The 15,644-nt window shown below is 33.6% G+C and overlaps 1 protein-coding gene across 2 annotated transcripts in view; it reads left to right on the top strand.

The window, feature by feature from the left end:
- Positions 1–15,644, top strand: part of LOC102802425 (guanine nucleotide exchange factor subunit RIC1-like) — a 44,801-nt gene that overhangs the window by 22,884 nt on the left and 6,273 nt on the right. For both annotated transcript variants that reach the window (XM_085503165.1, XM_078010021.2), the window contains 16 exons: positions 550–691; positions 1,182–1,279; positions 1,890–2,090; positions 2,918–3,083; positions 6,053–6,160; positions 6,835–6,965; positions 7,630–7,758; positions 7,919–8,015; positions 8,609–8,733; positions 9,210–9,256; positions 9,618–9,742; positions 10,199–10,341; positions 12,709–12,795; positions 13,437–13,750; positions 14,616–14,777; positions 15,065–15,183. In XM_085503165.1, coding sequence (XP_085359291.1) covers positions 550–691; positions 1,182–1,279; positions 1,890–2,090; positions 2,918–3,083; positions 6,053–6,160; positions 6,835–6,965; positions 7,630–7,758; positions 7,919–8,015; positions 8,609–8,733; positions 9,210–9,256; positions 9,618–9,742; positions 10,199–10,341; positions 12,709–12,795; positions 13,437–13,750; positions 14,616–14,777; positions 15,065–15,183 — 2,194 coding nt within the window. The remainder of the gene's footprint in view (positions 1–549; positions 692–1,181; positions 1,280–1,889; positions 2,091–2,917; positions 3,084–6,052; positions 6,161–6,834; positions 6,966–7,629; positions 7,759–7,918; positions 8,016–8,608; positions 8,734–9,209; positions 9,257–9,617; positions 9,743–10,198; positions 10,342–12,708; positions 12,796–13,436; positions 13,751–14,615; positions 14,778–15,064; positions 15,184–15,644) is intronic.

Genomic DNA, 15,644 nt, shown 5'->3' with positions numbered 1-15,644 from the left:
TATTGTTGTTGGCATGAATGTTTCACTGATGCACTTTATATGAAGTTCAAGGGTACACTATTTGTTTTTTTAATATCGTATACACTTACCGGTAATATGTTTATGATAGAGATCTGTCTATGGTCACGATAAGTTGCATTTGAATGATCCAGCATACAATCACAGTCTCTCTATCATAGAGGGACTATGATGCAATAAATGCTTTTGTTCGTCTACATGCACTGTTGGAGTTGTGACTGTATCAGCTTCTAATAGAGCTACTGTTAAAGTATATGTTAAATCTTGCGTATGACTTCAATTTATTATCACATATAAGATTGTGGATTTATGTGGTCCATGTAAAAAGTATATAGGGCTGACAAGATTAGGGTTAATGACCACTAGGGTTAATACACCACTATCATCCCAGTGGTTTTATCCCAAAATATCCTGCCTCTGAGACCCTATAATTACAATGTACTTCCAAGGGGTTAAGTCTTATTAAATATTATACAACAATGTAATGATGCTTAGACAATGAACTTGAACTCTATCTTTCTGTGTTGACAGAGTAACCATGAGCACTTATTTTTGCAAGGGGAAGATAGATTATACCTCAATACCGGTGACACCATACTCAAGACCAACACTCAAGAGATTGCATCTGGTGGCAGTCCTGTTAGAGAAATACCTCCTGTACTTAAATCTATAGGTGAGAAAACAGACTTTTCAACATTGGTGGCTGGTCTGACTGATGCTGCTGTTTGTTCTAGCATGGAAGTACAGTGTATATTGAATGTTTTGTACTGAATAAATAACTGATTTGCGCCCTCTGTGTTGAACATTGAACTTTGAAGATTGTTGAATATCTGCAACATGTAGGTCTTTGTAGGTTCATGGCCTTATGGTAACAGGCCAAGCATACCTAGTTGCATGTTAAGCTACTCCAAATTTTCCAGATTCCGTTCTTTCTTGAACTAAAAAGTAGTGGTTCATGGCAATGGTGTGATAGATTTTAGTTATTATTACACAACAAAACAAAATTGTTGATTTGATGGTACAGAAAAATCATGTGATGGCTATTCCTTGATCAACTAAAACAAATAATATAATTGTGTGACTAATAACAAACGTCAAACCTGAACCAATTTATACTAAGTTGTGAAATTACTTTATATCTTCTCTTTGCTTTATGTGTACAGGTCCAGCATCTCAGGGTCCAAGTATACTTGTTGGAAACAAACAGTGGCAGATCATCCAGTTACCGCACAGTTACTTGGCAACCAATTGGCCAGTACGGGTAAGCTTACAATCACACTTATGTAAACCATCTTAATTTCTTGAGATAAACTTTGTCCTCGTCTAAAATATTCTTACAGTTGCACTCGTTCGCTACCTAGTATAATGTAGTTAGGTCTTTTATGTGAAGTATTTGATAATCCAAGTTTGCATGAATTATGTGAAAATATGCAGTAAATATTAAAATTTCATGGATTTTTAGATCATCCACATGTTGTTGTTCAATTTGGCCTAATATATGATTGTGTGTTTGCATTTTATTTGCAAACACTTTGAGTAGTTTTCTATTAAACTGGCACGAATTCACAAAAGTTTGCTTCTGTTATGAATTTCTGTAATTGGTGGTAATTCTGAAAAAAGGCAAGAATCATTAAATTGTTATCACAATTTATCTATGTTCATATCATATTTCGCTCAAAAAAACTTTTAGAAATGATCTCAGAGTGCAACTTTGATTCATCAAATCAGGAAACTTTCTAGCAGTGAAAATTTATTCATGTACAGAATAGAGTGATGTAATTTGATATTTAATGTGAATTATAATAATTTGTCAATGTCACATGGAGTTTACAATATCATGTATGTAAACATAGTCAGATCTGTTTGCATAGTTTGCAGCAGTGGATAGGACTGGGCACTGCGTAGCTGTATCTGGTAAAACTGGTCTGGCACATTATGCATTATTTACACGAAGATGGAAGTTATTTGGGAATGAAAATCAGGAACGGGACATGGTAGTTAACGGTGGACTGTGTTGGTGGAGAGATTTCATTATTGCTGGGTGTTATAATTTAAATGATCACAGAGACGAGGTAAGTGATCTGTGTCAGGTGTTTGCTTCTATGGTCTCTTTTCATTGCAGTATTCAGAGTTCTTCATTGCAGTATTCAGAGTTCTTCATTGCAGTATTCAGAGTTCTTCATTGCAGTATTCAGAGTTCTTCATTGCAGTATTCAGAGTTCTTCATTGCAGTATTCAGAGTTCTTCATTGCAGTATTCAGAGTTCTTCATTGCAGTATTCAGAGTTCTTCATTGCAGTATTCAGAGTTCTTCATTGCAGTATTCAGAGTTTTTCATTGCAGTATTGAGAGTTCTGTTATACCCTATAACCTTCGTTTTGTGGCCAATACCCTGGATAGAGTAGCAACCATGCACAGAAAATGTTCGGGAGTAGTGTTTGTAAAAAAAATTTAACTTTTTAACCTATTGCCTAATTTAACCTAATTTAACCTATTGCTAGTTCCAACATGTGCAGTATCCTATGTACTCTTGTCTGTTTCAAACACATTGTATTAGTATTACAGCATTTAATACTTAAATACATATAAATAAATTCTGCTCTGTTCCATTTTGTCCATGTTATATATAGCAGCCTTACACTTTTTAAATTTTGAAAGTTGGCAGTAAAAAAAACTGTCACAAACTTATCATTATATGAAAAATGTTAGTTTATAAAAGAACTTTTAGATATCACTTCAATAAGGATGGATGTTTACATGGAGCTCATTCACTCTTCAAAATATCATCGGTACAATTATTTCACCTAGATTCTTAATATTTATATCATCTTTGATGGTTTTTTTATTCATCTTTTCAAGGTCATCTGACGTGATGATTATCATCATTTTTTGATTCGCAGATTCGGTTGTATCCCAGAGTTAGCAACCTGGACAATGCCTTTGCTAATATCACTAAAGTACCTTACCAAGTTTTGCTGGTCAACGTGTTCCGGGATATTCTGATTGTGTTTTGTGTTGACTATCACGTGACGTTGTACGAAATTGAGAGAAAGGACACCAAGCCAAGTAAGTGATGACACTGCCATTGATAACCATTGTCAATTTCTGTTTCCGTCCACAAAATAGTTCTGTTCAAAGAGATGTTGATAGAAAACAACTGCCTTCAACTGTTAAACTCATTTCAACTTTTGTCACCTTCCACACAACATTTTTGCTCAAAATCTGCTTTACATACCTTTGATATAACTTTTAACCTTAAAGTCAACTTTTAACACCATCCAGAAAGTAGTCCTGTTAAAAATATTCTTGTTTGCTGTGAAAATAAAAAAAAAACCTTTGAACTTTTGTCAAATATTTCTATTGTTTTCATTAAAAATTAATATGTCAGTATTGTAGATAAAGTGTGGTGATTGTCACAACTGTTTTGTGACAGAATAACAAGTTTACTTCTGATTCTAATTCTCACAGTGTCTGCGTCAGAATTATTGAATAATTAATCCTGTTATGTAATGCTTAGCGATGTCAATTGAAAACAATACTATTTAGAAGCTATAATAAATTTGGTACATTCACTTCAAAATCATTAAATTTATTGAAAATCACACAACTCTTACAAGCATTTCCTCCAATATGTGAAGTGCCTAAAATGTTGATTATTTCACATTATTATGTGTACCTTACTTGATTAAGTACAATCTATAACTTTAATATGATTATATGGATATCAAAGTCTATAGTTGATTTTTTCATTATAATTGAATTAATTTGAATTGCAAACATGCCTTTGCTGAACTAAACCTATTTTTTTTGCTCACTTGTACTTCAATTTATTTTTTATTTCTCTGGATGAACCTTCTTTTATTCTGTTTTGAACTGTTCTGAAACCTACCTGTTGCTTTCCCTTACCATTTATTAGCTCTATTTTTTGGGCAGTTTTGCTTTTAGTTTCCTTATTTCTTTATTTTGCCTTCTATTTCGTTTTTTGTTTTCATGTATTTATTCATCCATCTCCTCAGTGTTTGATTATTTGCATGTATTTGCATCCTGTGCATGTGAACTGCATGTTTGCATGTGATTACAATGAATTATTCTCTCAATATAACAATTGGTTTACTGCATGTCAACTCTATATTGTATGCTTGATGTCTGTCGCTTGCTTTGTCTTTTATCGCAATAATGTTTTGATTTTACTTAAAATTCAAATCCTAATGTAAGGTTCTCATAGTTTAACTGCTTGAGATATAGACTAGTATTTAAGGGACTTTTATAAAAAGCATTTTGTATTGCCTCTTGTTTTAACTACTAAATGTGGTGAAAAATTGGTATGAATTATTAAGTCAGTATTTAGTGTGTTATTGTTTCACTGTGTAAGACTGCTGTAATGATATGATCCAAACTATTTCAACTTCAAAGGAGATTAGAACAGGTGATTTATACATGGAATAAGTGGAAAGCTAACGATGCATGCAAGGTGTAAAGTTATTCGAATAAAGTTTGATCAGTGTTACAGATATTATATTTTTTGTCCTGAACTAGATTATGTTTAAAATTAGCATCCTTTTGTCAGAGTAAACTCATAGCATGTTTACAAATGAATTGAAATTTCAAAAGAAAAAACAAAACAAAACAAATTTTAATTTAAAGACATTCATAATGATGTCTCATAGTTCCAATCATGTGGACTGACAGCTTCTTCCTTTTCTGCTTGTCTACATAATATTGAGTGTGTCTCGTGTCAATCCACACTGTCAATATAACGGTGGCCACTAAAGTAATAACTGAAAACTGTCATACTCGACAAAAATATTTCAAATCGCAAAACAAGGTTTCAAATTGCATAGAAACAGGTCTATGTACTGTCTAAATGATAGCATCAAATTGAGCTGACAAAATTGTATAGACCTCAAATTTTCAACTACCAAAAATAACTTCTGTTGAGTGCAGTTTCAGATTCAGGAATCATGATTTCTTTTTTATTTGCTTGTTCAGTGTATGGGTTTAAACGGGTTTAATATCGGTCATATGGTAAAAAAAAATGCAAGGTAATAAGGGTTTTATTTTGCATGATCTAACATCCATTTTGGCAAATTTATGAAATGATCTCAAATTGTCTTTTTAACTTCACCAATTGCCAAATAGAAAGAACATTGGATGAACCATGTAAGTATAAGTAAAACTTGGATAGTGTGGTGTTCAAAGCATTGTATATTAACACCAATTTCTCATATGTATCATTGATGTGTGGTGATAACCATGTGTTAATATAGAATAAAGAAAATCTGTCTTGTACAATTCAGTCATTAATTCGTTAAGACACAAAAGTAATTTTTTGCATTATGTACTGGGAAAAATTACTTGGCTGCCCCGGTGTCATTATCAATTACCAGTACATTTAAATTTCCCTTTGATTCAAAACATCACCGAATACTTTGGGGGATATACAAGAGGGAAATATGTCATGGTGTCTCACAATATGCCGTGTTGAATCACAGTACCTCATTGTAAACTACTATAACAGAACAATCAATTTATACTGTGTTTTTCCTACTGCATTCAAAACATTTTTCTTCTGCCAATCTACAGTGAGGTACTTGTCCCTGAAATGGAGATAATCTCATTAATCTTCAGATCAGTATTTATTGCATTACTTTGTTTTGGGGATATCTTTTTCTTTTTAAATGTGAGCCAATTGGGTAAAAATATTAAAAGTATATCTTATCTTCTTATATCTAGTAATTTTTACCCTTTTTTCCCCCTGTAGGAAAAGTTTTTTTTTTATTTTGGTATCCCTGCCACAAAAATTGTTATTATTGTGCTACTTTAAATGCCCACAAACCTCATAAATTGCACAATTTGGTTGTCAAAATATGTCTGTGATTGTATTCTGATTAAAACTTACATTTGTCTTCCAATCTGGTAAATTTTGATTCTGATCTATGTACAAATGTACTTAATTTTCATTTTTACCTTCAAAACTGCTTTGATTCTACATAAATAGATGAAGATCACTAATGTTTCTGATTTGTTTTTCATAGATCCTTGTGCAGTATTGACACGGATACAAGATCTCTCTTTAGCTAACTTTGTACCTCACCCATCGTCCCTTATATCATTAACTTTGACGTCATTAAGATCAGAAACAGGTGAGTTACATGCAATCTCTCCTGTAGGTGATTAGCTGCATTTTGTTGGTGTGATTTTCACATTTTTGGAAGGCTCAAAAACAAAAATACGTTGTTTGAGTTAAAGTTTGAGGCACAGTTTTTTTCATATTTTTTGTCTAAAATTTATGAAAAATCAAAATAAATGCACAAATTTTATGACAATTTAAAAAATTAAAAGCATTTTAGAAAACAAATGAAACATAATTCATGTAAAATATTGGTTCACTACATAAGTAATTCAGTGTATTTCTGTCTATGGATCTTGGATTCTATAATTTTGGTGAATATTTTTGTCATATTTGGTAAAAAGTGATATTTTCGACTTCTTGTTAAAAACCAAAAGTTCAATTGCTTTGATATTACATATATAGATACTACATGTAGACCTTTCTCAGATTTGTTCATTTCGTGATGATATCTTCAATTCTCTAATTTTGGTGAATATTTTGGTCATTTTTGGTAGAAAGTGATATTTTCGACTTCTTGTTAAAAACTGTAAGTCCGATTGCTTTGATACTATACATATTGTTCATTTTCTGATGATGTCTTCAGTTCTTTAATTGAAATGTGCATTTCTAACAGCGGAGCTGTCTCAGCCGATAGGTTGCTTGTTTTACAATATGTTGACAATCAATATCTTATTATGCAAATAGCATCAAACAAAGCACTGACAAGAAGTCGAGACGCTGAGAGTCTGATTGTCAATGTAGCCGGCAGATTACTGATGCTACAAAGAGATAGATCATGTCCTTCACATACAGAGAACAGGAAAGGACCTCAGGAGGTAAGTGCCTGAACAGAGAGATCCCTATGAGACAGTGCCATGTGACCTAAATTGTTACAGTCGTTTCTATGCTTCGTGTTCGATATGGGTCCCATATGCCCGCATCCAGTTCATATCATATGTTTAGATAAAATATAAATGCACGCTACACAACGATTGGTGCTTTAAACACCTTGATATATTATAGGTAGTAAATGTGGGTAGACGGGTACTCCTTACCAGTGGTTGTTTGCATGGATAAATAATTTGTAAATATATATGAAGAATTTCACACTACAACCCTAAAAAATAAATAAAATTTATTTGTATTATCAGTAGTACAGCAACTCTCACCCATTGATATACTACTGATGAATTGTCATTGCCAAATAAAGAATGTCTACTGGTACTTATTTTAAGTACTCCTTTCAATATTATGGTCCAAACTTGATATGATAAACGTATATATTTGTCCTTGCAGACTTATTTTCTATCTATCTTTAATGCATTAAACTCATTATGACATAGAAATGCAAATACTTTGCTTTATATCTGTCTTAAATGGTTCATTATTGCAATGGTGACATATTCTTCTATGATTCATAATGTTTTTCCCCCCACAAAAGTACTATTCTTTACTGCATATAGTGTCACTATATTGTATTATTGATTTCTGTATTGTCAGCTTCCCTTCTTGGCACCTGTTGTCTTGGCCTCATCTGTTGAGAACATGTGGGCTCCAGTTGGCAGTAGCAGTGAGAAACCCCATCTTATGGAAGCACTCTGGTTAGGTTGTGGTGCCGTCGGTATGAAGGTATGCTTTAATATTTCACGCTTTCCATATCACACAGTGTATAGGATCAATTTTATGTCAACAAGGACTGTATAGCCACATGTCAAATTGAAGCAATGTTTTGCAGAATGAAAATAATTATTCTGTTCTTGATTCTGAAACGCTTTTCTTTATCTCCCAGGTCTGGCTGCCCCTGTTTCCTACAAAGGAAGATCAACCCCATAGTTTTCTTGCCAAGAGAATAATGCTACCATTTAAATTACAAATTTACCCTCTAGGTGAGTGCTAAAAATGAAGAACAAAAATACCTTCTAGCTGAATGATTTTAAGTGTGTAGTAGTGCCTTTGGGTTAATGATTAAACATGCACATAAACCCTTTGGGTGAGTGGTAAGAATTAAAATGCCCTCTCGTGGAATATTTAAGTGTGTAGTAGTGTTTTCGGGTTGATGATTAGGTGAATGTTTTTAAAGGTGAGATCCCTCTAGCTTAGATTATTACGAGTTCATTGCATCAAGAAAATAATACTTAGTATCTCCCCTACAGAATAAATTTAATCTATTCTTACTATTACTCTGCTATTAAACTTTAGTTATAGTGATTTATGTAAAAATGGTTTCCTTAAGACATGTAGCTGTATTTTTTCACCTTGCTTTCTGGATAACATGGAGATAAAGCTTTTGTGTCCCCTCAGAAAAGTAGCAGTTATTTTATCTCAATTTAAAAATTTCAAATATTCTTACATTATTCTTTGACTGGATTTCTGTGTATGTTATATTAAATGACTCAATTCATCTGTATTTTCATTGTTCTACACAAGTAATTGTTACTGTAGTAAAAAAACTCTTAACTTTATGTATATTTTGTTTTAGCTGTACTATTTGCAGATGCTGTTGTGTTGGGTGCCGCCAACGATGTCCTGGCTTATGATCCAACGTCACCAGGTACTGGTCTTTCTTGTCAACAAGGACTTCCGTACTGTGTTCTAGAAAGAACTGTGAGTATACTGCAATTATGTTTTGAGATGTGTCAAAGTATTGGACTTGTTTCAATGTGATGAACCGTTATTGTTAAGGTTTAGTATGTGTTGAATTATAAATGTTCAATTGTGACTTTATAATTGCGCCCTCAAGTGATGGGTTGTCAAACTGTGACAGTTATTTGGGTGAAAGCTATGCCGCTCAAATCAACAATTGTGTTTGGTTGTGTTTGTCATCTACGTTATAGTAAAATCTCTTAAAAACGTAATCTTCATAGATGACCGACAACAGATCAAAACGATATCGATGCTTTCAGGGGCTTTCCTGTCACCCATTCATCTCATAGAAATGCTTCGCCGCTAGAGGGCGCAATTTATAAAGCAGTTGTATTGGGTGTGCCAAGCTAGTACAGGAGATGCGTTCCCATGCATTTTGATTGTGCTTGTCAGTCAGTGTGTGTCTCCATGGTAACCACTTATTCTATGTTTTACAGACTCAGATTTATCTCCATCATATTCTCAGGCAACTTTTACGCAGAAAGTAAGTACAGATATTAGTATTCATCTTGTCTTAGTAATCAGACCGTCAATCTCATGTATTCACTGTACTTGTACATGTTCACATAGATTTAAATAATTTCAGTGAAAATACCAAATTTAAAAGCTAGTGAATAATCAATGCATTTTACAGTATGTTGGGTGTACCATAGTTATTGATGTAGCGCAAGTTTGAATATTGTAAACAAATATTGTAAATATTCATATATGTGTGAGATAACTTAGCTGCTCTCAATGTTACACCAATTCTGATGTACTATCTGATTCATGTCACTGCCAGTACCCATACTTGCCATACTCCTTCACAGTTCATCATTTCGTACAATTTTGTGTTTGTTTTGTAGTCTTGGATTCCATGCTTTAGAGATTGCCAGGAGCTGTACGTCATTACCGTATTTCTCTCATGTCTTGGAACTCATGCTGCATGAAGTCTTGGAGGAAGAGGCTACTGCATCAGAACCAATACCAGGTATAAATCTGTTTCCAGCAATTCAAGTCGTATATTTATTACTTGGGAGTGGTCAGTGTAGTCTTTTCAGAGGACACACGTTTTGGCTATGGGTTTTGTTAAGCCAGACATTTCACCCATGGGTATTTTGACCACTCAAAATGGAATTGACTACCCACCCCACAATCCTATCACTGGCTTTTTTCAAAAGTGTAAATTTTGGCATCTTTTTATCAAGTTTTTCTCAAAACACATATTTTTAGGTTGAATACTTATGATCTGCCTCAAACTGGAGTACATGTTTATTCTTACTAGATCACTATTAAACATTTAGTATTAAACTTTGGATTGTTATCGTTCATTATTAGGTGAAGCAAAAGACTACATGTATAATGATTGCGACTTAAACACTTGGTTTGATATGTATTTACAAGTCGATGATCACTAAAAATTTGTTAATATTTTGTTTCTTCATAGATGCCTTACTTCCAAGAGTTGTGGCGTTCATCAATGAGTTCCCAGAATTCCTACAAACTGTTGTGCATTGCGCTAGGAAGACTGAGATAGCTCTCTGGCCATATCTCTTCTCTGTTGTTGGCAACCCCAAAGATCTATTTCTGGTATGTGTTATTTTTCATCATCATCTTTCTGCCACTCACCACCAATAACCAACAATTACAATAAAACTTGTAATGTAAATATTGTCTCAAATGTTTATATGTGTCTGTAAATTGGTTTCTAACTTGTGAGTGATTATTCTAAGTGATTTTCATTGGTTTTGAAACATTGTTGGCAACTGTTGGCTGGATGCTAACAAAGTCAACAACATTGACGAGTACAGAGATAGTTCACTTGCCATTACAAAACCAAGAAAGGATGACAATTCACATGGTTCAGAAACAAATTGTGAAAGTCTTGACCAGTTTGTTTGACACTGACAGTATTTATATTTAAGACGTTGGCTGAAACTTTGATCACATTGAATGAGGGTGTTCTATTTAGGCAGCACCTTGATTATGTTTTGTCTTCAATGTTACAAAACTAGTAACAATTGGAGGAGTGTTTAAAAATTCACTAGTCAATTAAATAACCCATTATTGAAGTAGGTGAACATTAGTTACAACATTAGAATTCAGTTTTGTCATAACAACTGTAATAACTTTGTACTTCTCTCTGAAATGTGTGGCCTGAACTTCTGTAACCAAGATATCCATATTTATTAATTAAAAATGAGTAATTATGATACATATAATATTATATATACTTTTTTTTAGCTCCGCTGTCAACTTTGTCGAGCGGAGCTTATCATATGAGTGATTGTCCGTTGTCGTCGTCGTCGTCGTCGTCCGTCGGCGTCCGTGTCAATGTTTTACTTTTTCGACTTCTTCTTGAAAACTACAAGCCTAAATGCTTTGATACTTGGTGTATATGTACCTTGGGTAGACCTCTCTTAGGTTTGTTCATTTCATGTTGATATCTTTAATTCTCTAATTTTGGTGAATATTTTTGTCATTTTTGGTAAAAACTGATATTTTCGACTTCTTGTTAAAAACCGCAAGTGCAATTGCTTTGATATTACATATATAGGTACTACATGTGGACCTCTCTCAGATTTGTTCATTTCGTGATGATATCTTCAATTCTCTAATTTTGGTGAATATTTTTGTCATTTTTGGTAAAAACTGATATATTCGACTTCTTGTTAAAAACCACAAGTGCAATTGCTTTGATATTACATATATAGGTACTACATGTGGACCTCTCTCAGATTTGTTCATTTTGTAATGATATCTTTAATTCTCTAATTTTGGTGAATATTTTTGTCATTTTTGGTAAAAACTGATATTTTCGACTTCTTGTTAAAAACCACAAGTGCAATTGCTTTGATATTACATATATAGGTACTACATGTGGACCTCTCTCAGATTTGTTCATTTTGTAATGATATCTTTAATTCTCTAATTTTGGTGAATATTTTTGTCATTTTTGGTAAAAACTGATATTTTCGACTTCTTGTAAAAAAACGCAAGTGCAAATGCTTTGATATTACATATATAGGTACTACATGTGGACCTCTCTCAGATTTGTTCATTTTGTAATGATATCTTTAATTCTCTATTTTTGGTGAATATTTTTGTCATTTTTTGGTGAAAAGTGATATTTTCGACTTCTTGTTAAAAACCGCAAGTCCAATTGCTTTGATACTACATATATAGGTACTACATGTGGACCTCTCTCAGATTTGTTTATTTCATGATGATATCTTCAATTCTCTAATTTTGGTGAATATTTTTGTCATTTTTGGTAAAAAGTGATATTTTTGACTTCTTGTTAAAAACCGCAAGTCCGATTGCTTTGATATTACATATATAGGTACTACATGTGGACCTCTCTCAGATTTGTTCATTTTGTGATGATATCTTCAATTCTCTAATTTTGGTGAATATTTTTGTCATTTTTGGTAAAAAGTGATATTTTCGACTTCTTGTTGAAAACTGTAAGTCCGATTGCTTTGATATTACATATATAGGTACTACATGTGGACCTCTCTCAGATTTGTTCGTTTTGTGATGATGTCTTCAATTCTCTAATTAATTTATTTTGGTGAATATTTTTGTAATTTTTGGTAAAAAGTGATATTTTCGACTTCTTGTTAAAAACTGTAAGTCCGATTGCTTTGATACTATTCATATTGTTCATTTTCTAATGATGTCTTCAGTTCTTTAATTGAAATGTGCATTGCTAACAGCGGAGCTATCTCAGCCGATAGGCTGCTTGTTTGTTAAGAGGTAACTGCCAGCTAAGTAGCTGTCTGCTTTACTTTACTTTGCATTTTTAATATTCAATTGTATAAAAAAAGTTTCATATTTTGGCCCCCTACTTCTAAATCCAGCCACCAACTCCAGAACTTTTCCTGCTGTGTTGTTTTTTCATAGTACTTTTTTTTTTTTACCATGGCTAATTTTCTGTCTTCTTATCTGTTTTAGGAATGTCTAAGAACTGAGGCATTAGATACAGCTGCTTCTTATCTCATCATATTACAGAATTTAGAACTACCAAAACTGAGTAGACATGTGAGTACATGATGATGCAATTATTATATATTATTATAACTATTTGCTGTCTCATATTTTTACTGTTGACTGCCCACTTTGACAAAGCACAGGAAAATTGTCACTGCATAATTCAGTTGTTTACAGTATATGACATGGACAAATGTAATTAATTATGTCATATAATGGTCAGTGGCTGCAATTCCATGTTTTAGCAACTTTCTTATATTTTGATATATGGTATTTAGAAATTCATCTCTAATAAAATTAACCCAATAATTGCATTTATGGTATGCTGCATCAGTAAAACATTATTGACCATAGACACACCTCTGTAATTTACGTGATACAAAACTGAATTTTGGCAACACCTGAAAACACTTAAGTCCCAGCTGGAAGAGAATAGTCATACAGTAATGAGCTTAACAATCTTGATGTGTCATTGAGGTTTTCAGAATACATGCAAACTGGATCTGGTATAAATGTTGTTCATGAATAGACGTAATGTGAAAGCATCTTTCACAATTGTGTCAAATCATATAGACAAGGCACAATCAGACAAGCTGTTCTTTGAATGGTTTTACTGTTAGGTGGCAGGACGGCCAATCAGGTACATTTGCATTGACTTCAGATCATGTGATAACGTATTATTGTTATTGCAGCATGCCACTCAGTTACTTGACACAGCATTAGACCTTGGTAAATGGGAACTCTGTAAAGACCTTGTACGCTTCCTTCGAGCTATTGGACCAAATGATCCAGAGTCTTCCCCAAGAACGCCGGCACCCATAAACTCACCGGGTATATTCCCAATGGCTGCCACCTCACCAAAAGGAGACAACGTATCAGCATTCCCATTTAGTCCGTCATCGGCTGCACAGAGAGTTAGAAGTAGTAGTTATACCAGTGTACCGTATCCAAGTGGACCAGAAAAATCACGATCTATGACTCAACCAAAGCAAGTGCCAGATAGGAAGTAAGTTGTATAAATAGATTTTAAAAGGTTTGTGTTGTACATTGCAATTATTTAGTTGCAATGAAACTAAAAACCCTTACTGATCTCAAATCAAGGTTAATATCACTGTCATATTGTTTCAGATACCAACACAGCAACATTGCCAGCTAAGTTGCTGACTGGTTTTCTGTGCACGTCTCTACATTGTTAGGAACAAGTTGGATCAAATCAACAGTAGATATCAAACTAATATATAAGAACACATTGAATATCAATAGAAGATGTGATTCCCTTTCAATCTATTTCATTGAATCAAATAAATTGTAGTATGACAAATGGCAAAATTATCCCAAAAAATTATTAAACAAAATGTACGTGCTGATGGTCTTGTGTGTCTGTCCACAATTGCTGGTGAGTGTCTCGTGTGCGGCATAACACTAGTCTAAGAGTAAATAGTGTTGTTTTCAATCCATTGTATTTCCCAATACATGAATATAATGCTATATTATTATGTTTTATAAACATGTTAGATTGATCATCTCGTTCTTAATTTCTCTTCCAACAAATTTGTTTTACTAGTGTACCATATGCAATTATTCAAATGGCACACTGTCGTAAAAATGATTTGATCTGAGTGGTTCTAATCTTGTAATAATCTTGAGACATGCATTGCAAACTAGTCAGCTACAGACAGCCATGCTGCTGTTTTGGTGTCCAATGTGGCAGTGACAGTAAAAAGTTGCATACATTTAATAGTGAATGAAACTTGGCTATTGAGTCTGTGGCATATAAATCCCAGAATATAAATTGCTACGTTTTCACACTCAAACTCAAGAATTATGATTATAGTAAGGTTGAAGCAATTATGCTCCACATTTCATTTCAGAAGTCCTCGCAAAGACACTGGTGCAGCAGTAGATGAATTCTTCTTAGACACCATCATCACTAGGCATGCTAGAAAACTACTCGGTGCTGGAAAACTTAAAGACTTAGGGTTGTTTGCTGCTCACCTTGAATTCCCACTCATTGGATGGTTACACAGAGAAAGGTGAGTATAGAATTGGCTCCTACTTGAGCAATGAAATTCTGCAGTATTGCAGTGTATGGCACAGAACCACAGTCAGCTGGCGCACACGTGATAATAAAATGAATGCAGCATAAAACTAAATAAGAGACAAGTTGTGAAACATGTTTTTCAGATTCCTACAAATCTGGACAAAAATACCAATCTTTCACAAAAATACGATCTGTTGGAGTTATATTAAGCCAACCGATAACAAAATTTGGCCGAATTCATCAGCTGGTGTATTATGTATAGTTTGTGATTATCCCTAGATTACGAGTGGCTAAAGTGGATGACTTCGTGCAAAGTCTGAAGAATATTCATCAGGATTTCATGTGGCCGCTACCTACATTTCCACTTATGTCTCAGCTGCCACCTCCCAGGAATATAGGTAAGCTTGAGTCTATCATTAATTGTATTCCCTGTGTTGAGTAGAAAGGAATGGTATGCGTGGAAAATTATTATAAGAGTTTATAAATGACAAGAAAGGGTATTTAGTAGCGGACATAAGACATCTCTGGGAAAATTAGCATATTTGGCAGGAGATAATAACCGAGTGTAAACCTTGAATATTTTATAGCCAGTTTATTCTGTTTGGAGCAAGATCACAGATATAAGACCTTACTTCAGTCAATCAGATGGCTAGATTTGGACTAACCATGTTGTCATTGTGCTTAAACTAATTTCAATCAATTTGTAAGATCATACATAATAATCTTTCATTATGGCAATAAATTCACTTTGGGATATTGGTGTGAAGGAACGATCAAAGTGTGGTGTGTCAATTCATTCATGTTTACATTTAGGACTCTACACTAAAATGGTAATGCAATTTTTTACCAAGGATAATCC

This window comes from Saccoglossus kowalevskii, chromosome 9, assembly GCF_978046115.1.
Source record: "Saccoglossus kowalevskii chromosome 9, keSacKowa6.1, whole genome shotgun sequence".
Taxonomy (NCBI): domain Eukaryota; kingdom Metazoa; phylum Hemichordata; class Enteropneusta; family Harrimaniidae; genus Saccoglossus; species Saccoglossus kowalevskii.
Note: the sequence above shows the minus strand (reverse complement) of the source record. Positions and strands in the feature narration are given on the sequence as shown.